At 46.9% G+C, this 22,945-nt stretch overlaps 1 protein-coding gene across 3 annotated transcripts; it reads right to left on the bottom strand.

The window, feature by feature from the left end:
* Window positions 1–2,272: 2,272 nt before the first annotated feature.
* Window positions 2,273–22,562, bottom strand: slc7a3a (solute carrier family 7 member 3a). Of its 3 annotated transcripts, XM_061739492.1 has the most exons (13): window positions 22,460–22,562; window positions 15,964–16,029; window positions 15,446–15,827; window positions 15,194–15,355; window positions 13,754–13,931; window positions 13,551–13,666; window positions 9,777–9,999; window positions 9,550–9,689; window positions 9,334–9,436; window positions 8,273–8,502; window positions 5,634–5,800; window positions 5,456–5,564; window positions 2,273–3,723 (listed from the first exon to the last, which is right to left on the bottom strand). In XM_061739492.1, exons 3-13 carry the CDS (start codon window positions 15,810–15,812, stop codon window positions 3,587–3,589), a joined length of 1,932 nt encoding a protein of 643 aa, XP_061595476.1. In that variant the 5' UTR covers window positions 15,813–15,827; window positions 15,964–16,029; window positions 22,460–22,562; the 3' UTR covers window positions 2,273–3,586. The 3 variants fall into 3 exon arrangements, with proteins under 3 accessions (XP_061595476.1, XP_061595474.1, XP_061595475.1); XM_061739490.1 differs by having other exon boundaries at window positions 15,446–16,029; XM_061739491.1 differs by lacking the exon at window positions 22,460–22,562 and adding an exon at window positions 21,556–21,679 and having other exon boundaries at window positions 15,446–16,029.
* Between the last annotated feature and the right edge of the window lie 383 nt (window positions 22,563–22,945).

The raw sequence follows: 22,945 nt of genomic DNA, 5'->3' as shown, positions 1-22,945 counted from the left end.
ACCTGGTAACAGCTGGTGACAGCTGGTGACAGCTGGTGACACCTGGTGACACCTGGTAACAGCTGGTGACAGCTGGTCACACCTGGTCACACCTGGTAACAGCTGGTGACAACCTGGTAACAGCTGGTGACCCCTGGTAACAGCTGGTGACCCCTGGTAACAGCTGGTAACAGCTGGTCACACCTGGTCACACCTGGTAACAGCTGGTGACCCCTGGTAACAGCTGGTGACACCTGGTAACAGCTGGTGACACCTGGTAACAGCTGGTGACCCCTGGTAACAGCTGGTGACCCCTGGTAACAGCTGGTGACACCTGGTAACAGCTGGTGACACCTGGTAACAGCTGGTGACACCTGGTAACAGCTGGTGACCCCTGGTAACAGCTGGTGACCCCTGGTAACAGCTGGTGACACCTGGTAACAGCTGGTGACACCTGGTAACAGCTGGTGACACCTGGTAACAGCTGGTGACCCCTGGTAACAGCTGGTGACACCTGGTCACACCTGGTAACAGCTGGTCACACCTGGTCACACCTGGTAACAGCTGGTGACAACCTGGTAACAGCTGGTGACACCTGGTAACAGCTGGTCACACCTGGTAACAGCTGGTCACACCTGGTAACAGCTGGTGACCCCTGGTAACAGCTGGTCACACCTGGTGACACCTGGTCACACCTGGTGACAGCTGGTGACAGCTGGTGACAGCTGGTCACACCTGGTAACAGCTGGTAACACCTGGTCACACCTGGTCACACCTGGTAACAGCTGGTCACACCTGGTAACAGCTGGTCACACCTGGTGACACCTGGTCACACCTGGTGACCCCTGGTGACAGCTGGTCACACCTGGTGACAGCTGGTAACAGCTGGTAACAGCTGGTAACAGCTGGTAACACCTGGTGACAGCTGGTAACACCTGGTAACAGCTGGTAACACCTGGTGACAGCTGGTCACACCTGGTAACAGCTGGTAACAGCTGGTAACAGCTGGTAACAGCTGGTAACACCTGGTGACAGCTGGTAACACCTGGTAACAGCTGGTAACACCTGGTGACACCAGGTTGTCACCAGCTGTGACCAGCTAACAGCTGGTGACAACCTGGTAACAGCTGGTCACACCTGGTAACAGCTGGTAACAGCTGGTGACAGCTGGTAACACCTGGTAACAGCTGGTAACAGCTGGTGACACCTGGTAACACCTGGTAACAGCTGGTGACAGCTGGTGACACCTGGTAACAGCTGGTAACAGCTGGTCACAGCTGGTGACACCTGGTAACAGCTGGTAACAGCTGGTCACAGCTGGTAACAGCTGGTCACACCTGGTGACACCTGGTGACAGCTGGTCACACCTGGTGACAGCTGGTAACAGCTGGTAACAGCTGGTAACAGCTGGTGACAGCTGGTAACACCTGGTAACAGCTGGTAACAGCTGGTGACAGCTGGTAACACCTGGTAACACCTGGTAACAGCTGGTAACAGCTGGTGACAGCTGGTAACACCTGGTAACAGCTGGTGACAGCTGGTGACACCTGGTAACAGCTGGTAACAGCTGGTCACAGCTGGTAACAGCTGGTAACAGCTGGTAACAGCTGGTGACAGCTGGTAACACCTGGTAACACCTGGTAACAGCTGGTAACAGCTGGTGACAGCTGGTAACACCTGGTAACAGCTGGTGACAGCTGGTGACACCTGGTAACAGCTGGTAACAGCTGGTCACAGCTGGTAACAGCTGGTCACACCTGGTGACACCTGGTGACAGCTGGTCACACCTGGTGACAGCTGGTAACAGCTGGTAACAGCTGGTCACAGCTGGTGACACCTGGTAACAGCTGGTCACAGCTGGTCACACCTGGCGACAGCTGCCTCGTTGACACGCACATCCTGCTGCATCAAAACAGACCACGGACCAGGAACTAGTCACGTTCAAGTTAAGCCGGGCAGACACTGTGCGATTATCAGCTCGTTTTGAGCCGATTTTCCAGTCGTGCGACTTTTTTTTGATCGGGCCCGATTTTGACCCAATCGTTGCTCGTGCCTCGTGCAGTGTACGTGGGGTAACGATGAGAGAGTAACACCTCACGACGAGCTCCCGATCACAAATCGTGAGGTCGCAAGAAAATCAAGCGTGTTTGAAATCCTGGTCGCTCCTGGTGAAGGAATCGCACAGTTGAAGCAGCTACGACCCGGTTTGCCTCATGCTTTCGCAGAGATCATGCACAATCTCTGATGTTACGTCAAAAACTATTATTTGTAGTTTAAGTGTTGCAAATGTTGGTGTAACGCAGAACCATAAATCAGCCTTCAGTGTGTGCGCTGTCTGCTGTTCGGAACAACTCTTTTTTCTCTTCTCATTTTGCTGGGACGCCGCCGAGACACAACTTTTGCTGTATGCGTTCTTTGTTGTGTCTAAAAATGATGCGCAGTGCCTGCTCAATCAGAAACGGTACAGATATTTGGGGATTTTTTAAATATATATATAAAAAAAATTAAAAAATTATAAAAAAATAAGGATCCCCATAACCTTTGATCGGGTGGGCAGGACGCACGTTTGGGTGGACACAGCTCACTCCTGCCCCAAAACCGGCCTCCAGTTCCAGTACACAGAAGTCCAACGGGAGGATTATGATCGTATAGTGTGAGCAGACGGGTCGCATCCGAGCATCGGCTCGTACAGTGTGAGAACATAAATCGTGGGCTGTGAACTTTTGAACTCCGCGATCTAGTCGTGCAGTGTGAGATGGAGCAGTCTCATACGATTTAAAATATCGCACAGTGTATGCCCAACTTTACAGATACTAAAACGTTCCATAACTAGCACGGCGCTCTACAGGCTCTACAGGCTCTTTCTGTGTCAACCACCTGCGGGCCAGAAAAACACAAACTCTACTGGTCCGGCAATGAAATACTGATGTCAGGGACCGTGGGGGCGGGGCCATGACACCACATCCAACACTGGGAGCACCATCTTTAAAAAAACGTTACAAAAATCCAGGGCTAAGCGTGGCGAGCAAACATGAGGAGGGATCTCAGAGCGAAGCAGCAGTGGTCTGTCATGGATTAACTGCTTTCCTGCAGCTTGCGCCTCTACTGACGCACAAAATAAATTACAGGGAGCGACAAGAACAGAATCAATCCCATCTTTACAGTTGTAAACTCATCTGCTCAAGTTCTGCCGTATAGTGATTTACATGAGCATATTTATTCACGTCTAGTGGCGAGATGACGCGCACAGCCACGGTATACTTGTAACAGACAAAAATAGTTAAGAGTAACATTGTTCAAAGTTACAGCTTTAGATCACAGAAACAAACGACACACGTGTTGACAGAGTACCGCGGTACCCGGCGTTAGTGAGGTCTATTCAAAGCAGGTTTCAGGCAGGTGAAGGTCTGCCGTGGGCTAAGGCTAAGCAGACAGGCCGGTGAGGAGCGCCGCGGGCCAGAGAGCAGCTCCGCCTCAGCGTCCAGCCACCGTCAGCCTCCGAGCTCCGAGGTCAGATGTGTGAGTGTTCTTGCCTCTCCTCGTCTCAAACTCAGGGCATCATTCATGCTCTGCAACGCCCCCCCCCCTCCCCGGGTGTGCGGCTGCATCAGGGGCTGCTGCCCGCTTCCACGTCGCTCTCGTCGGGGGCGCCCTTGTAGATGGGGCTCTTGTTATGCAGCACCGGAGACCGGTGGGAGGACTCACTGCTGTTCCGGATGCCGTAGAAGAAGTAGATGGCGAAACCTGCGGGGAGAACGAGGAGTTAGGAGACGGGGACGGAAGACCTGCGTGAAGCTAGCCCCCCACCCCACGCAAAACTCAGGGAAAATATTCTCAATCGTTAGTGCTGGTTTGTGCAGAAAGAAATGTCGTTTGTGCTGCTTTAGTTTTGAAGATATAACGGGTTAATTATGACACGACGACGTCATGCAGCCTCAGGTGAAGTGGTGGAGTGAGCGTCGTTTTCGTGAAGACAAAGGCCCCGTTTAAACGTAGCAAAAACGGTGGCGTTTTCATGCGTTTCGGCCGTTCGTTTACACGAAAACGAAGCTCAAAGTCACCAAAAAAACGATCATTTCTGAAAACTATGGCCAAAGTGGAGATTTTCAAAAACTCTGTCTTCACGTTTGCTTGTAAACGGAGAGAAACGGACATTTAGGCTTCAGAACGTCACATTATGAGACAGAAACGTCACCAGCGTCATGAGTGACACCTGTGTTTACAATTTATTTGGCCACCGTCAATTTTTTCTTGTATTTTACCTGTTTTATATTCTAAAGTCACACTTAAAAGTAACTCCACTTCTCTGTCACTCCAAACCAAAGACTCTCGTTCATCTTGGAAGTAACTGGCAGTCAAGGCTGATTTATGGATCCGCGTTACACCAACGCAGAGCTACGGCGTAGGGTACGTGGTGACGCGCAGCGTACGTAGGCTACGCCGTCGATTTAACGCAGAATCGTATTATTCAGGCTTCACACGTGTCATTTGTTGATGTTTTTTTCCAGGATTCTGATTGGCTAGCATGACTTTTTACGCTTCTCGTTACACTGCCCCCTGTAGGTTTGGCTGCTCATAGCACCTTAACAGCGGATTTATCCGGGTTCATGTAAACAAGGATATTTTTCAAAATGTAGAGGGGGAAATATCCGTTTTTGTAAATATGTGTAAACGTGCCCAAAGTGTGATGTTCCTGCTTCGGGTGTTTTTTTCCAGTTTTGAGACTCTTTTTTTTTTTTTTAAGATTTTTTGGAGCTCTAGTGGCCCTTTATTGAGATGCAGACTGGAAAGGGGTAGAGAGAGAGAACGGGGAAGACACGCAGCAAAGGTGCGCGGGCTGGATTAGAACCTGCGACCGCTGCAGGAGGACTGTAGCCTCAGTATATGAGCTGCTGCTTAACCCACTGCGCCACCGAGCGGCCCAAGTTTTGAGACTCTGTGCATCAAGATAACAAGTTTTCTGAGTCCACCTGTTTTAGTTGAGAGTAATGTGTAATTAAAATGGATGGGTGTAATTAGCTGGATCTTTAAAAATGACGGTATACTGTCAAAAACCAAAGCACCGTAGCGAAACTCCTTGAAATTGTGTTCAGCCAAAACAAAAATAGATCTCATTACACATCCTTCCTTTTTTCTAAATGAAATGTCCTCATTTCAATAGGGGCACATTCAAAAATATGGATCCAAGTCATATAATCAGCACTAACGCAGCACAAACAAACGAGACCATTTTGGTTAATTTTGGACAAAGTCGGGGGGCTGCGTGAACTTAGAATGACCTTCGAAATATAACGTGATATCTTAAAAACTAAAGCAGCACAAAGGAAATGTCTTTCTGCACAAACCAGCACTAACGCAGCACTAACGATAGAGAATATTTTCACTGAGTTCTGCTTGGAGTCGGGGCCAGCTTCACGCAGGGGACAGAAGTGGAGAAGATAGACGTGAAAAGGGAACCGGGGAAGCTGGAACGTACCGATGAGCATCCAGACGGTGAAGCGGCACCAGGTTCCCCAGTCCAGCTGCATCATGAGGTAGATGTTGACGAACACGCTGAACAGGGGCAGCCAGGGCAGCAGGGGGACCTGGGGGAGATGAGACGTTAACACGGAGCAGGTCCACACCAGGAATCACACCTGAATCACCGCTCTCACCTTGAAGGTGAGGGCCTCTTTGCTCTCCGGCTGCCTCCAGATGATGACGATGCAGACGGCGCAGAGCAGAGCTAGGAGGACACAGGGCACCACCACGCCGGCGTGGCCCGACAGCAGCTGCGGCAGGAAGTTGGCCATGATGATGCACAGGACCGTGATGAGAACCGCTGCAGACACGGGAGGAGAGACTTAAGGCCGAGTTATGGTTCTGCGTCAAAACGACGCCGTGCCTACGCCGTAGGGAACGCGTCGACGCAGACCACACGCCGTCACTGACGCCGTCACTGACGCCGTCACTGACGCCGTCACTGACGCCGTCACTGACGTGCACCTCCTGAAAATTGTAACTACACGTCAGCTGTGATTGGTTCGCTTAGAAGCAACGCATTTCCGGTTTCCGGTTTGAAGCAGTCATGAACTTTCAGCGCTCTTTTCTTCGTGTATGTGGGATTTTTTTTGTTTTGGTTTTTGAACAATAGTTGTCCTTATCTCTTTGATTTACTGTGATCGGAAAAAGTCGGATAAACCATTCAGGAAAAGATTGCGAATTAGCGGTCACGGGGGGAACTGCACTGCGGAGAAATGGAGTGACGGAGAAGTCTGAAGGTTCACGACGGCGTCACGGCGACGGCGTCACGGCGACGGCGTCACGGCGACGGCGTCACGGCGACGGCGTCACGGCGACGGCGTCACGGCGACGGCGTCACGGCGACGGCATTGGTTTGACGCAGAACCATAACTGAGGCTTTACAAGAGTGTTGACCAACACCAGGCAAACTCTACTGGACAGGAAAAGATGTTTGGGGGCCGGCCACCTCCTTATGGGTCTGATGGCCCAACGTAAGGGACAGCTAGAAGGGAGGGGAGGGGGAAATTGAAGATAAGATAAGATAAGATAAACCTTTAATAGTCCCACAGAGGGGAAATTTGCAAAAACTTATAATAAAAGGAAAAGAAGAAAATGCGAGAATATGAGACATACCAAAATAAAAAGCAAATTGAAGGGGAAAAGGAAAAAAAAAAAAAACAACTGTCTCTGCCGTCCAGACCGGTCCCGCCTTGGCGCACCCCCCCATCCCTTTCACTCTCATTAAACACTCCCCCTTGTAAACCCTATTTATTTATATAGCTTTATTTACTTATTTTTGGCTGCATTCCTCTCCTTCATCAATGACTGCGTTTCCATGCATCCCCATTTTTTATTAAAACCTGAATATTGGCAATGACCTGAATTTGCACGGCCATGTAAACACCAATAACCCCTTTGAATAACCCGAATTTGCTCATATTCTGGTTTTTAAAAACCTGAATATGAGCCCTGGGTTACTCCTTTTAAAACCTGAATATTGGGTCATGTAAACACCAAACAGAATATCCCCATCAAACGGAACAGGAATTTGTTTTCTGCTCATGTTCTGTTCACAAGGAATCCTGGTCTTTTGAGTCCAGGAAGTTCTTCTAAACACGGAGAAACAAGACCAGGAGGAGACTAATCACTTCATAAATGTAATGAAGGATATGAACATTTCTGCATTTGTAGACGGTAGAAAGTACCGGGATAGAAGATTTAAAAGAAGGTGAGAGAAAAGTTGTGCGAAGCAGCATTTGTTTTGAATTTGGATACAGGAAGAAGAAGCAGAAATGACGGGAATTGCGTCATGACGTTCTCCGTGCGTCGCTGGTTTGATCCAGATATCCCAAATGATTAATTACCATGGAAACGGAATATTCCCAATGTTTCAGTAACCGGAATATTAGCAATAACCCCAATTTTGACTGCATGTAAACGTAGTCAATGTAGAACACCATCAAACTCATACACACACCTGATGGAAATCTGTGCAAAAACATTGACTTTGTACTAGAGTTGTCCCGATCCGATCACGTGATCGGAAATCGGGGCCGATCACGTGATTGCAGACTCGATCCGGACTCGGGCGTTATGAGCCGATCAGGAATCGGATATATCAGGGTTTCCGTTTTCCGGTAAAATATGCCGAAATCCGGTATTTTATAATCTCTCCGGTCAAAATGTCCGGTGAAAATACTCACTGGGGCTGCGGGACTAGAGACACGCCGAGCCCCGGTGCCGGGAGCCTGGAGGAAGCGGAGCTGCGGCGCCGACATCCACGTGTGCGTTGATTTATGGTTCCGCGTCGCACCGACGCAGAGTCTACAGCGTAGGGTTCGCTCTGCGTTGGTGTGACGCGGGACCATAAATCAACGCACACTGGAGTAGTGGGCTCGGAGCGGCAGCCATACACCGCATGCGCGCAGAGCACGCCTGTTTGTTTTGAAGCTGAAGCAGCCCTATGCTATCATGTCTGTTGTGTGGAATTACTTCAGAGTGAACGAGGAATTTTTTATACTGACTTAAGAATGTTCAAGCTGCCTACCTCCTATGTGCTCAGTTTACAGTACACATGTTAAAATATAATAAAAGGGTCATCCTGCATAATTTTCTTTTCTCTTCTTCATTTTTTATTGTTTTATAAAAGTATCGGATCGGGACTCGGTATCGGCAAGTCCTCAAAATCAAAGGACTCGGACGCAAAAAAACCTGATCGGGACATCCCTACTTTGTACTGCAAAAAACAACCAAAAAAAAGCTGTTTGTTTGTTTTAAGCATCAAACTTACAGATAATAGCCGTGGTGGCGTAGACGATGGTGCCGGAGGTCTGGGTGGGGATCTTTCGGCTCGGGGAGAAGAGCAGTGTGAAGGTGAAGGTGTCCCGGAGCGGCCGCTCGTCCGTCTCTGCGCTGTACTCGTCCCCGCTGTCCCCCCCGCTGACCGGCACCTTCTCCCCCTCCACCAGCTCCACCAGCTTCTCCATCTGGCTGGACGAGCTCAGGGTCCCGGGCTGGTACCTGCCGGTGAGGAGGACCAGGACAAGGATGGTGGGAGACCGTTCACAAATACTCACAGATACAAACGCATCATTTCACAGGAAAGAAAACAGGTTCAAACTTCTGAAACCTTTGTATAGCAGACTGACAAAGATTAGGATGGAATTATGTTTTTAAACTCGCTTCATGGCTACTTTCCCTCAGCACTAGTGCATCAGCTCTGACAGAGGCCACGCGACTACTACTACTATTATTACTATTACTACTATTACCACTACCATTACTACTTTTATTACTACTACTATTACCACTACCACCACTACTACTACTACTACTACTTTTATTACTACTACTATTACCACTACCACCACTACTACTACCACTACTACTTTTATTACTACTATCACCACTACTACTATCGCCGCTGCTGCTGCCGCCACTACTACTACCACTACTACTACTACTACTACTACTACCATTTAGCAGACGCTTTTATCCAAAGCGACTTACATCTGAGAGAACAACACCAGCAACAAACCCCACAGGAGAGTCCTGTTGGACTCAGGTGCTGCAATGCCAGTGCTAGGTTGTTTTTATATATGTATTTTTTACTTCCCACCCAACAGTCCCTTTATACAAGAAATGTACGTCTAAAAAAACACCATCATGCGATCATGTTGGCAAAAGTGCATGCAGCTTTCTCAGTGCTGAGTCCTGCAGAGAGCTGGACAATTCTCCTCCCTCATTCTGATGAGCAGAGAAGTTTACTAGACTAGTGCTCCTTAAAGAGCTGAGTCTTTAGCTGGCTCTTAAAAGTGGGACTACAAATCTGGACACTGAAATGAGGCTTACCTGAGAATCAGGACGCAGATGGCGACTAAAGAGTAGGCCAGCAGCGTTCCTATGGACATGAGGTCGACCAGCGCTCCCAGGTCGAAGAGGAAGGCCATCAGAGCTGCGGGAGGAAGTTTACAACAGTCCTATTGTGAGACAACGACAAAACAACCTGCAACATGGAAACACAGACACACATCTGATGAAAACAGCCAGCAGAGACTGTTGTTTTACCTGCAACGATGCCAGAAACAATAGTCGCCAACATGGGGGTCTTGGTACGAGCGTTAATCCTGGACAGGACGCGGAACAGCAGCCCGTCCTCAGCCATGGCGTAAATGACTCGGGGCATCGGGAACATGGACCCCAGCAGGCTGAGGGGAGATGGGCAGTGAGCGTTACACGTGTGCGGGAAAGCCTGGACGCCGCGGCGCAGAGATCCGGAGGCTTCCCTTCCTCACCTGGTGGACAGAGCGCAGAGGGAACCCACAGCCACGATGTACCGGGCGGGGGCCCAGCCCACGTAGCTGAAGGCCTCCGGCAGGGGACTCTGCACGTCCAGCTGGTAGTACGGCATCATCATGGTCAGAGCAGCGGACACGCCGAAGTAGGCGAAGAAGCAGATCAGCAGCGAGGCCACGATGCCGATCGGGATGGACCGCATCGGGTTCTTCGCCTCCTCGCCTGAAGACAACGTGGAGAAGGAAAAGCGAGAGAAGACGAGCCGGTTATAATTTGCTACAGTTAGCTGCACCTGAATGACCCCTGCAGGTCTTTGACACCTCTCAGATTTCACTCAGACTTGCATCACATTGCTGCGTCAGGCCAGCGTTGCACAAACACGCTGCCTTGCATAACGCCGGGCCAAAGTCAGATATCACAAGCAGTTCCCAATAAATATCTGAGCAACTGTGACTTCTGGGGTCATCAAGAGTAAAATGTCAAAAAAAAGAAGAAGTTGATATTAGACAACTTTTCTTGTAAAGCAGACACCCAGCAGCAGAAAGGAGAACCCGTCGTGAGTAGGGTTGGGCTCCGAGAACCGGTTCCAAATGGGGACCGGTTCCTTACTTCCGGCTCCGGAACCTTTAAGAAGATTTTGGATTTCAATTCTTTTATTCAGTTCCCAAATGTCCGCACTAGTTTGTTTAAGAAATTTGTAGTACTCCGCCCGCCGCGCGCCTTTTATTTTGTATTACTCCGCCTGTGCCCGCGCTCCGTTTATCTAAATTTTACTCCGCATGCCAGTACCGGGGTCCGTTTATTTTGTATTATTCTGTATTTTGTATCATCCGCCTGGCGTGCGTCGCTTGAACGAAGCCGCCCACCACTCATTTAAACATGGACCGCAAACGCCGCTCCAAAGTCTGGCTTCATTTTTACTTGCTAAAGGAGGGATTGGCACAGTGCAACACGTGTAAAAAACTTATTTATGCCAAAGAAATCACCATCAAGTACTTCCTGAAAATGTGGAGCAGCGTTAGTGAGACATTAATTTCAAATGTCTTGCCAACATTTCAAAACTTGATGTTGGCACAACCAACATGACCAAGCACCTTTGCCTGCATGGTATAAATATTAATGAGTGCACAGTGTGCTTGAGCCTCACGACTCGTGAAAGGTGATTGGTCCCTGATTGACCAAACAGACAAAGCATCCTCCGTTGCTACGTTACGTTGTTACGTCCGGTCTACCCGGCTGGACAGAACAGCCGTCTCTCTCGTTCACACCCATGGAAAAAGCCTAGTTTTTACTTGCCCTGTATCGAAATATAAATCACTGGATTATTTTTTTTAACTTCGTATTAGTAAAAGTAATATTTCGGAGCACACTGCACACAGTGTCGTGAGGGTGCAGCGTACTTTTATCCCCAAACTGGCAGAAATCCGATCAGTACTGGCAAGTCGGCTGTGCAGCAGCTACAACCCATAGTTACAACCCATAGTTACAACCCATAGTTACAACCCATAGTTACAACCCATAGTTACAACCCATAGTTACAACCCATAGTTACAACCCATAGTTACAACCCATAGTTACAACCAGGGGCGGAGCAGGGGTCCCAGCCTAGGGGGGGCGAAGCATTCTAGATGGGCCCTTGTGGCCTAAACATCCCCGTTAGAACATAATCGATAAAAATGCCACAGATCAGGCCCAACCAACCACAATTCCAACAGCAGCAGCGACACGGTCAGAACCATCACATGAGGTTTCAGCACCATGGATTTACCAGTCATTATGTCAAACCTAATTATAAGCCTAATGCAGACTTTAAGATATAAGTATCAAACTGGAGATAAAAATCAAATGACATCCAGTGATGTCTATGGAAGCTCATTTCCGCCAGTAAAACAAAAAAATAAGATTAAATCTTAGCCTTAAAAATAAAAATATCCCCACGGTAAGTCTTAATATATATATATAATATCTCATCAGCCGGTTCTTCACCTTTCAATCACTTTGCTCTCATCAACGGCGAAGTCCCTCTGGAATGAGAGCAAGGTGAGGTTGCCAGGTTGGGCAGGTTTCAGCCCAATTGGCCTAAAAAAATATATAATATATATTTGGGCTGCTTTTCCTGGGTTTTACTAAATATTTAGGAGAAATTATTGACAAAAAAAAGTTTCCATTATGGCAGAGAAAAGTAGAAATTTACACAATAAACTCACTGATAATATATTTGCTTTAATCTGCTCCATTTATTGTAGTTTTTGTTTGGAGCCTGATCTTTTTTTTAGGTTATTTAGTAATGTGAAGATGAAATGTATTACGCATTTAATAATTTATGGTTTTAACAAGAGAATGTAAGATTCGGGCTGGTTTTTCATTGTTTCGGTGGGTTTTACGTTGCATTTGGGCTGGAACCTGTCAGATCTGGCAACCGCAGCACTGGATTTCTTAAAACTCGTCTTTTTGGTCACAATAAACTTGCTCTCATCAACGGCGATGTCCCTCTGGATTGAGAGGAAGGTGAGGTTTGATAGTCTGGCCCCATCCATGCAGCCCGGAAAGAGTTTTTAATCAACTTCAGCTGCTGAAACTCAGCATGAGTTTAAGGCTCTGATGCGACAACTGGCTCGACGCATTGCTACGGCGTAGCTACGGCGGAGGTTACGCGGCGACGCGCACCCTACGCCGTAGGTTCTGTGTTGGTGTAACGCGGAACCATAAATCCGCCTTAAACAGATGCGCGTGCGAACCCGTGCATGACAGGCAGACACACACGGGGAGAAGAGACTATTTCTTTCATTTTTATTTTTTAAACAACTTTATCCTTATGAACGCAAGTGTTATACAGTCCAACTTTCCTTATTTTATTCAGAACACTTTTTTTTTTTTTCCTCTTCGGAGTGGGCCCCCCCGGAGCAGTGGGCCCGGGGCGGCCGCCCCCCCTGCCCCCCCGCCTGCTCCGCTACAGGTTACAACCCATAGTTACAACCCATAGTTACAACCCATAGTTACAACCCATAGTTACAACCCATAGTTATAACCCATAGTTACAACCCATAGTTACAACCCATAGTTACAACCCATAGCTACAACCCATAGTTACAACCCATAGTTACAACCCATAGCTACAACCCATAGCTACAACCCATAGTTACAACCCATAGCTACAACCCATAGTTACAACCCATAGTTACAACCCATAGCTACAACCCATAGCTACAACCGCCAACGCGGTTATTTATTTATCTTACAACGGTTAAGCCGTGTGAGCAGTTGTAAAAGTGACGCTACCCAGAGAGAATCACAGGAATACATTTCACCCCAAAACCAACGGTAAAATACGAAAAATCTGCTTTGGATAAATGTTGACGGCCACACCTTCCACCGTGCTATCAACTAAATGAATCAAAATATCGGGTTTTCACCGAAAACCTCAGTTTTTTTAACTAACTACACGGCAACTGAAATTTTCTTTTTTTATTGATATCTAGTTGCTGTTGATTTTCTTTGGTCCAATAATTAGAAATAAAGTGAAACCCAATTTTTACAATGGAAGTGGACGGGAGAGAAGACAGTTTTGTCCGACCTAGCAACTGGGTTGCCTAGCAACGGGGGCGGGGCTTCACAAAGGCTCCATTGTCAGCAGCAGACAGGCCTTTTACAGTTTAGTCAGAAGACAGTGATCAAATCTGGAAACTTGGTGCTCATGCTAATGGTTTGCCCGTGTATAAAGATATCTGCAGCATCTAAAACCTTCACATGAACCTGATATATTACACACTCACTGGTCGTGGCGATGCAGTCAAAGCCCACGAAGGCGTAGAAGCAGGTGGCTGCACCAGACAAGACTCCAGCAAAGCCGAATGGTGCGAAGCCTCCCTCGCCAAATTCCTTCTCCACCCTGAGCAGAAGAAGAGGAAGAAACAGGATTCAGCATCCAGACAGTAAAGCGATAGAGCGGGCGCCAGGACGGCCGTCAGACTCCCACCTGCTGGTGCTGTTGGTGCTGTTCCGGTAGCTGAAGTAGTCGTCTTTCGTCAGGTTCCAGTTGGCCGTGTCCCCCTTGACGAAGCCAGAGATGATAACAAACCCCAGAACCACCAGGTTGATCCCCGTGAAGATCTTGTTGACCAACGCAGACTCGCTCACGCCGAAGGCCAGAAGCCCTGAGAACACGAGGTTCAGGGAGAGAAAACATTCAGATTCAGTATCGACAACAACATGGATCTACGTGGCAGGAAATTATCATACTTTAACAACGACACCAGTCCACCAATTATTTATCTATAACACGGTTACTATGCCACATTATCTACGAGATCAGTGTGACTGAGTAGTAATCAGAGTAGTCTGAATAATCAGACAGACTTAGTTAAAGTTTAGTCCAAGGGCCAATCCCAATACACCCCCTACTTTCCACCACTAGCCCTAAAAATGAAGCCACAGGCGTAGGGCCGTGTAATGTTCCCTAGGGATTGGGACACCACTTGCTACGTCACTGCGTGGTTTACGTTCGGGTACGTAAGCGACTGCCTAGTTACGTTTGCACATACGTCACACCATATCAGGAAGCCCAGAGCTAGAAGCTGTTTTAATTTCAGCTGTAGCGCTGTTAATATGCCACTTTATTAAGTTTCAATATTTTTTCAGGCGTAAAAGTAACCGTTAAGATCCCCAACCTGGGCTCAGTTTATCCAAATAACGCCTGGTAAGAAATTTGCTCTGAAGTTTTCGGGGATGAGAAGATCGCCGGCGATTTATGGTTCCGCGTTACACCAACGCAGAGCCTACGGCGTACGGCGCGCGTCGCTGCGTAACCTATGCCGTAGGCTCTGCGTTGGTGTAACGCGGAACCATAAATCAGCCTTTATTCTGGCGTGATCTTCGCAACAACGGGCAGGCGAGTGATTATGTACATCCACTGAGTGAATATTATGAAAGTAAAATATATATTTCTCGCTAGAAATGTAATCAAAATCCATTTTTATGCAGAAACTAACTCAAAATATTGATTTTATTCGCTAAAAAATAAAAAATGTCCGCCATGTTTTTTTTTTTTTTATCCAGTTTGAAAATGATGACGTAAAGCATTCTGGGAAATATTTCTGGCCCTCGGTCAGCGAGTCAGCATCTGAAATCCCTCGCTCTGAAGGGCTAGATTCATATTCACTACCCCTCGTTTAGGCAACTCCTCCTAGATGTAAAGAGGAATTGGGACACCACTACCCTCACGCAAAATTTAGGGGTAGTGCTGAAAAGTAGGACTAGGGGGGGGAGTTTCAGACGGCTATTAAAACATTAAACTCTGTTTCAAAGGTGACATTTAGCAGTGTGTTTGAGTTTTTAGATGCATCCTCTCTATGTGCTTCCGTGAACACAGATTACAGAAGTAAGACAGCAGAGCTGTGACGGGGAACGTCCAACTCACCGGTGAGCAGCAGGACCAGGATCAGAGCAAACAGGTCGGGGTACTCGGCCAGCACGTCACCGGGAACCTTCATCGTCATGCACTCCTTGAAGAAGCCGGAGATCTTCTGTTCCACCAGGTTATCAAACGTTGAGCTCCAGGCCCTGGCCACGCTCGCCGTACCTGAAACAAGAGTCGCCGTGTTTGCTCCATCGTCTTTCCGGGGTTTACAGCCAACTGTTCAACAGCGACTCCAGCCAAACTGAAGCTCACCTATGACGTAGGAGAGGATGAGGTTCCACCCGGTGATGAAGGCCCAGATCTCTCCGACCGTCACGTAACTGTACAGGTATGCAGACCCCGTCTTGGGGACCCGGGCGCCAAACTCGGCGTAGCACAGGCCGGCCAGCATGGAGGACAGAGCGGCGATGAGGAAGCAGAGGACGATGGCCGGCCCTGCCTTCTCCCGGGCGACCTCGCCAGCGAGGACGTAGACGCCGGCCCCCAGCGTGGAGCCCACCCCCAGGGCGATCAGGTCCAGGGTGGACAGGCAGCGAGCAAACTGGGTTTCTTCACCAGAAAAATCCAACGGTCGCCGGCGCAGCAGGACTTTGCCGCACTTGGACAGAATACTGGCCATGTTTGCTGTTAGCGGCTAATGAGATTTAAATACTTGTGATGAGTGTGATACGGGTCTGTAAGTGGGTGCAAAAACGCTCTGAGGATCAGAGGTACAGATGATTATTATAGTTGTTCCTCAGGTGTGTGTGTACCACTGAAGCTAGACTCACTTCAGTACACAGAACAGGAAGTGGGAGTGTGTGTGGTTACGGTGTTTCACTGCAGCAGATTAGCTCCTGTGGGGAAACCAGAAGAAAACAAGAACTCAAAATAGGGCTCTATTCAGCAACTGCCAAAGCTTACACTTTTCAAAGCTGCACATGTGGAATCTGAAGGTGGGATTATGACATCGCACCTCTGCAACAATGGGATCTTTCAAGGAAAAGGTGTGTGAACCAAAACAAACGTGTTAATGAAGACTCATGAAACATTTTCACATTGGCTTAAAATATGGAACCAATGCTGCGTTCCTGGGATACGTATGAAACAGAAGTCCTAGCAGGTGGCAGTCAGCAGGTAAGTATACAGGACAGAGAAAGCAGATCTCTTTCACCACATGGGAACCTGTCTTAGTACCAGTTATGCAACTTCCAGGAATTCATCCCGCCACCTTTTCCAGCCTAGGAACACATCACGAGACACAATGGGGCCCGTAGAAACCTTGTGAAGACAAAAGTAAACCCGGTCCGGTCCTGCTAGGCATAAAACCAATCTTAATTTCACAGATAAACCTCCGTCAGTACACACCTTATAAAAACAAAACACCACCTAGTGTAATTCCTCACCACTCCCTCCCTGCGAGAAAGGGCACCCGTCTGCCCGTGCTGTGTTGTTTCAGCACGTGGGAAGAAGCCTGGGAACGGCAGAGGTTGTGAGGAGATGGTGCTTGGATCCGAGCTAACATCAACACGAGAGAGGGAGGACGGCGTGAGCCTGCAATGTGATAAGGTGAACCTGCTGCCCTCCCAAAGCCCGTACGCGCCGATACAACTCCCCATGCTTACAATAACGGACTCGGGTCATATCAAAATGACACTTTTTTTTTTTTTAAATGTGGATGGTTTCACATTATACGCCCTGTTAAAATCCAAGCTTTGCTGTAGGAATTGGTTCAATTTTTGCCCATCATTTTCATGATTCTCGCTTACTTCATCATGGGGATAAAAGAACAAGAGACAAAAGCAGCGTCAAGGACGACAGCAGAACCCGGGAAGGGGAAAGGATAACGATTCCACCGGTCTCTGTGCAGCACACGAGCTGCTCACAGCAGACCAAGGACACGGGCCCAAACATCTGGCCCGGACTGATACAGTGTGTTACAGTTGCTGGAGGTCATTACACCCTGGGATGGATCAACATACACACAGAAAACCACTGATCTGATGCGCTTCAAAAAGTGAGATTAAAGCCGCGGGCGCGTGACACGTTGTCGAGCAAAGGCCCACCCAACACAAAAATGCTGTAGGAAACACCTGACTGACATTTACTTCATGAGTCAGTGAGATACAACACGCTACTAAAGGGCATTAAAGAGTCTAGAAACATTTGCTGTAAAACAGGAATTGTTTAAATATTGGAAAGCAGTAACATGTATATTTATAGGGGACATACACATAAAAGGAAGTGCAAACACAAAACGGTTTGATCTGGTGGACTTACTAAAACCTTTATACAATGTGACACGTAAACGTTGCAGTCATGTGATAGTTACTTGGGGGGGCAACATGCAACATATGTGATTCACCATCATCATTCTTCATCAAACGTATGATAATGACACATTTCTGTGAATAAGGAGTGTTGAAGCAGGGAAACATCTAAAGAATGCAGACTGGCGCCCCGTACACCGGAACGGAAACCAGTTTTAATACTTCTTGTTTGTAGTGGGACATAACCAAACATTACAGATATTATTAAAATCTGTCTCAGTAAGCACACTGTTATATAACTGGGGGGTTTCCTTAATATACTTACTGAGATCACAGGACATACATATCACAAGAGGGGGTGATAATGCATTGTGCGAGTGTCTTATGGTTACTTACAGTACGGCTCTCGTGGGCTCCCGTAACTGTAGCCGCCAGCATGCCGGTAATGTCAAGGACGATGCAAGTTTAACTCCTGCAAACGCTACACTATTCAAAAACCATTGACAAAGTCTTTTGGGTCCATTTCTAACTTACAAGTTTACATAACAAGTGCAACTCTGTTGCCCTGAAAATACCAAATATGTGTAACAATGAGAGCATTCAGAATGTGAGAATGCGGTCCACCTCCGGGAACAAGGACGCGTTTGTCAAAAAGAGTCAAATAACAATCAGGGGAATTTACTGGAAAAGATAGTGTAATGATAACTTAGAAAACACAGTTTTATAATTAGTTATGCCATGAAGGAATAAAAGTGGTTTTTAAAGACGGGGCCTTAAACCGAGTTTCAGAGGCCTGGGTGATGTTAAGAACAACTTTGCGCATGCCTGAGCCCATTATCGCCATGACACTTGATTCCTTAACGTTTCAGGCCTATCGGTCACCCCACCGGTCAGTCAGAGAGGAGCCGTGAAACCCTAACCCACACACAGACCCGGCTGACTGTGGCTCAGTGATACATCTGAGTCCGTTATACACCTGGACCAGAGAACAGGAGAAAATGTGCATTCTGACTTCAGCAGTCCATTTTATTAAACTTTTCCTCCACCTAATGTGCAATTAAAGACACGTGGCATCAGGAAAAAATGCCCCACGGCTTAATACCATCTCCACAAAAGGACAACCAAGGACTAGAATTTCTCTCCAAAAGATAGAGCTGCACATTTTTGGGGTTGCCATAGTAACTAGCCACGTCCTTGTTCTGAGGCTTTGGCTGTAACGCTGTTCGCTTTTTGCTCAAATTCAAGTTTGAAGACTCTAAAAAACTAAAAAGACAATCAAGTGTTTCAGCTTTATATTTTGTTATGATCTAATTTTGGCCCTTTTTCTAAGCTCATAGCGGATACGAGCTCTCACAATGTTTTAGTACAATGACAGTATTCTATTAATACCGCAAAATCAACATAGCCCAATTATCAAAGCAGGTCCAGTCTTATAGGTTCAAAAGAATATCCTGCCTTGTACAGTTGAGTATTGAGAGAAAAACACTGTCAAACAATGAAATGAACACAACACAAAGCACCTGAAAACCACCATAATAAACACTGGGCCCTGTGAAGACTGATGGGAAACTGGTACGCTGTGGAAACCCTCCCACTCCCAGCTTGGTGTGACATTCCAGTCACATTTTCCACTTGCACACCAGGAACTGAGATCTGAGGCTGTTAGTGTTGTGTTAATAAATAAATATGACCAAACTACTGCCCAGCTGGCTGTGATCTCCCCGGGGGGGGCTCACCCAGCACCAGTCCAATCCTCTCTCAGGACAATGGTGCTTAAGGGCAACTATACAAACCTGAGGACGGAGGAGGGAATACATCCTTGGTTTTCACATTTCTCACTTTAAAGTTACAAAAATGCAAGGTCTACGGTGGTGGTCTCATTAAAGCCAATCTTACTGGCTGACGTGGCTTCCGTCACGTCAGCTAGCTGCTAATCTGTTCCTTGTGGTTTTCACGAGGGTGCCCGACCGTTCCTGTGAGCGAAGCATGTAGGTTTATGCCAGGCTGCTCAGACTCGTCTGCAAACTCCACATACACACACACGCAATGGTGTGAAAAGATGACTGTGACACCTCCAGCCCATCTGTATACATGCTGTTAAAGAAAAATGACACAAGACTTTCACTAACTCCATATATGCAGTCTGAACATGTGATGTTTGCTTTCTTGTCTCTTTGTTTACAAGAACAGAGACTTTTTTTAAAAGTGAGTATTAACAGAAAGGCTCTTTATCCTGGAGGGCTGTGAGCAGCGATGGGGGCCAGCAGCGCTCCGGTTATAACAGGCCTCGCGGATAATGGCCCTGTTACTTGACTGAGCATTGCTGCAACTGCTGCCACATACTGTAAGAGGATTATTTAGACAAGCAACAAACCTTGTAACCTCATTATAGCTTGTTACTGCTCCCTTTTGCCATATTTTTCAACAAGTTTGTTTTGAGTGCCACTATTACCAAACACCAATGATTGTGAAACTGGACCATGAACGGGGTTTCTGCTACACGAGGTTCGCCGTGGCGGCCCAGGGAACAAACCAAAATAAAAAGCTTATTCCACAAACGCTGCACCTTATAGCACATTAGTGTCAAATACAGAAATGATAGAAAAGTGTATTTCAAAAGTAACAGAAAAGACAAAAGCCACAGGACTATTTCAATCTCCAGTATCAGTACACGTGTTCCTGAGTACATATATATCCTACAGTCACACCTGCGGTTTAGATCACAGGGTGCTGAGGCGTGTGAAAGATAAAGTGAACCCTGGACAGTTCACATCTTTTGCACAGACAAGCAACCAAACTCACAAGTTGAGCCAATTAAGAATCATCGATCAACCTGACGTGGAAGTTTCACCACTGTGAGTGAGGGTTAAAACATGCAGCCACTGAGAAAACAAACTCCACCATGAAAGGGTGCAGCGGAGAAGCCGGTTTAAACATTTTGTATCTGTACCATAAAATAGGAAAACCCTATCAATTGAACAGCATGCCAGACACTCTGCAAGGCTAACATCCACCAGGACACCATGCATAACCCTAAAAGATGCATGCATAACCCTAAAGGGTGTATGCATTTTGTAAAAATAATTACAAATCACCTGAAAAGTAATAATCAGTGGGCCGTTTCCAACATGTTTGGAGTAGTGTAGTACATTTTTGATGCAGGAATGCAAGTCTTTACTAACAAAGGTACAAACAGTATGACTTGGAGCCCCTATAGTTTTGTTAAAGAATCCGTGGACGGACCGACCACGGAGACTGAACTAATCGACCTTTTAAATCACCTGGCATGACACGACTGCTCCTGCCAAAAAGTGATCTCCCTGCGAAATGGAATGTGACAAAAGGAAGAATCTGTTCCCTTTCCCACCGGCCAGGACTATTCATCACTGGGAATCTGAAAAGGCTGTGATGATTATATTACATTTCCTTTGGATTTTATGTATTGCATTCATTTTGAGCCCAAAAATATGATCTTTTCTATGTATTATCCTTTGCTATTAAAGTGGATGCTTAATAGAATGCAATAAATACAATCCAAAGGAAATACAATCCAAAGGAAATGTAAGAATACGTTTTTCCTACGCATTTTGTATAATAATTATGTTTTAATGCCTGCTATGTACTGTAATAACGTTGGTATTTGCACAATGTAGTTGTAGTAAGGAATACTAGTAGGGCAGGGAGAGAAAAGAAAGAATAATGTTTCAATCCGGGTTCAACTTTGCTCATAAAAAGAGTCTAAGGGGCATAAATGTTTCTCCTTCTGGGGTGCATTCTCTCATGAACCCGTGAAAGGATCTGAATGTAAGTAGTAAAGGTGCGGTACACCGGTGATCTGGGATGGATCTGGATCAAGGACGGTCATGTGTCAGTAGCTGGGCTAGTTTCTTCATGGTAAACCACCTGATCAACGCCAAACATAAATCATTCGCACTAGAAAATCAAATATGTTCTTTTGTCTCCACAAACATTTTAAACAAGGCTGTAAATAGCGGTTATCCAGCGGGCTGATGCAACACACACACACACACACACACAGAGCACCGCCCTGCAGACACTGGTGACTCCAGTCACTGACAGGAGTTAATGAAGCCACAGCTAAAATATCCTTACTGAGAATAGAAGCAGTGTGCACCATTTTAGACGATGATCAGCTGTCCATCTGGATAAAAGTCCATCTTTCACCGATTACAGCCCGAGCTAGCGACCATGCTCCCGTGTTCTAGCGTGGTGTTACTGTTGCTTGTATTAAGGAAAAGTGACAACAGTTTACGTTGAATTTATTTCAAATGTTAGAAATGATACAATGCGTCAGGGTGCAGCATTTGTCTGTTGTTATTGATTAGGCTACATCGGTTTGAATATGGATTTTAAAAAATGCACACAACACGAAAGTACATATACACACATTTTAAACGGAAATAGTGATATTTTAGAACAACTCTGTGGATATTTAAATATCCGAGGGTCCGTGAAGGCACCACCTCGTTACCTCCCCACGCCTTGAAGGCACACTGGTAGCACCGGGGGCTAACCGGCTGGATCAAAACAATGAATGAAAACCTCCACTAACAACACCATCACGTTTTCAGCAGGGTGCTCAATAAAGTGAGACAATTTAAACGTTTCTTTTTGATCACGGTGGTCATCTTTCATTAAGTTTCCGGTTTCTACCTTGATCCCGGTTTCCGTGACGCGGTGGAACAACCACACCAGCTGGTTCCACGCTCAAATGACACATTTAGCCTCTTTGCGAAGGGTTAACTACCGTGTATCAGGTCCACATGTGCCTGATGAGTAAAAAAAAATAGCTCATTCCTAAACACAGATGGACACATGTAGGGGAGGAACGTTATGTTCTTTTCGCATAGTGCGCCCTTTTCAGTGACAAGACACGAGGCGGATTGCATCAGTCCACGTAGGTGAACGTTACAACCAGTAGTTACAACCACACGCAGCTCGACAAAAACACATAAACAACAGTCTGGATGTGTTTAAGAAATGTAAATACGGCTACCTTTAATATGGTGTTGTTGGCTGAATGAATACGGAAGATTAGCAGCGTTGTGTCGGCGGTTGCTGGTGAAATATCCCGCCCGGCGGAACGCGTGTGGTTTTGATCAGCGGAGGGGCGGGATGTATACAAACAAACTGACGTCACAGGGGGCGGAGCCTCGTCGCGAGTGGGTGGGGCTAGCAGCGAGGGGGCGGGGCCTAGCCCGCATGAATGGAAGTTTACACGGAAGGGTGTGCGTTTCTGATAAGGCTGTAATCGATGCATCTGTGATTTATTTCTTAGTTGAGCTTAAACTTCGAGGAAAATCGCATAAAAAGGTTAGTTTGAGCATTCGCTGGAGGAGAAGAGCGAACGTGAATGAGCGCATGTGGTAGCCATGTAGTAGTAATGCCCATATATGGAAACCTTGGTCCTCACCAGTGTTGCACATGCTTCATATCCGCCGCTGCTTTGTTCTGCACATTCAAAGAGAGGTACAAAAAAAAA

This window comes from Cololabis saira, chromosome 14 (assembly GCF_033807715.1).
Source record: "Cololabis saira isolate AMF1-May2022 chromosome 14, fColSai1.1, whole genome shotgun sequence".
In the NCBI taxonomy this organism is placed as follows: domain Eukaryota; kingdom Metazoa; phylum Chordata; class Actinopteri; order Beloniformes; family Belonidae; genus Cololabis; species Cololabis saira.
The sequence above is the reverse complement of the archived record's forward strand: the minus strand, read 5'-3'. Positions and strand labels throughout refer to the sequence as shown.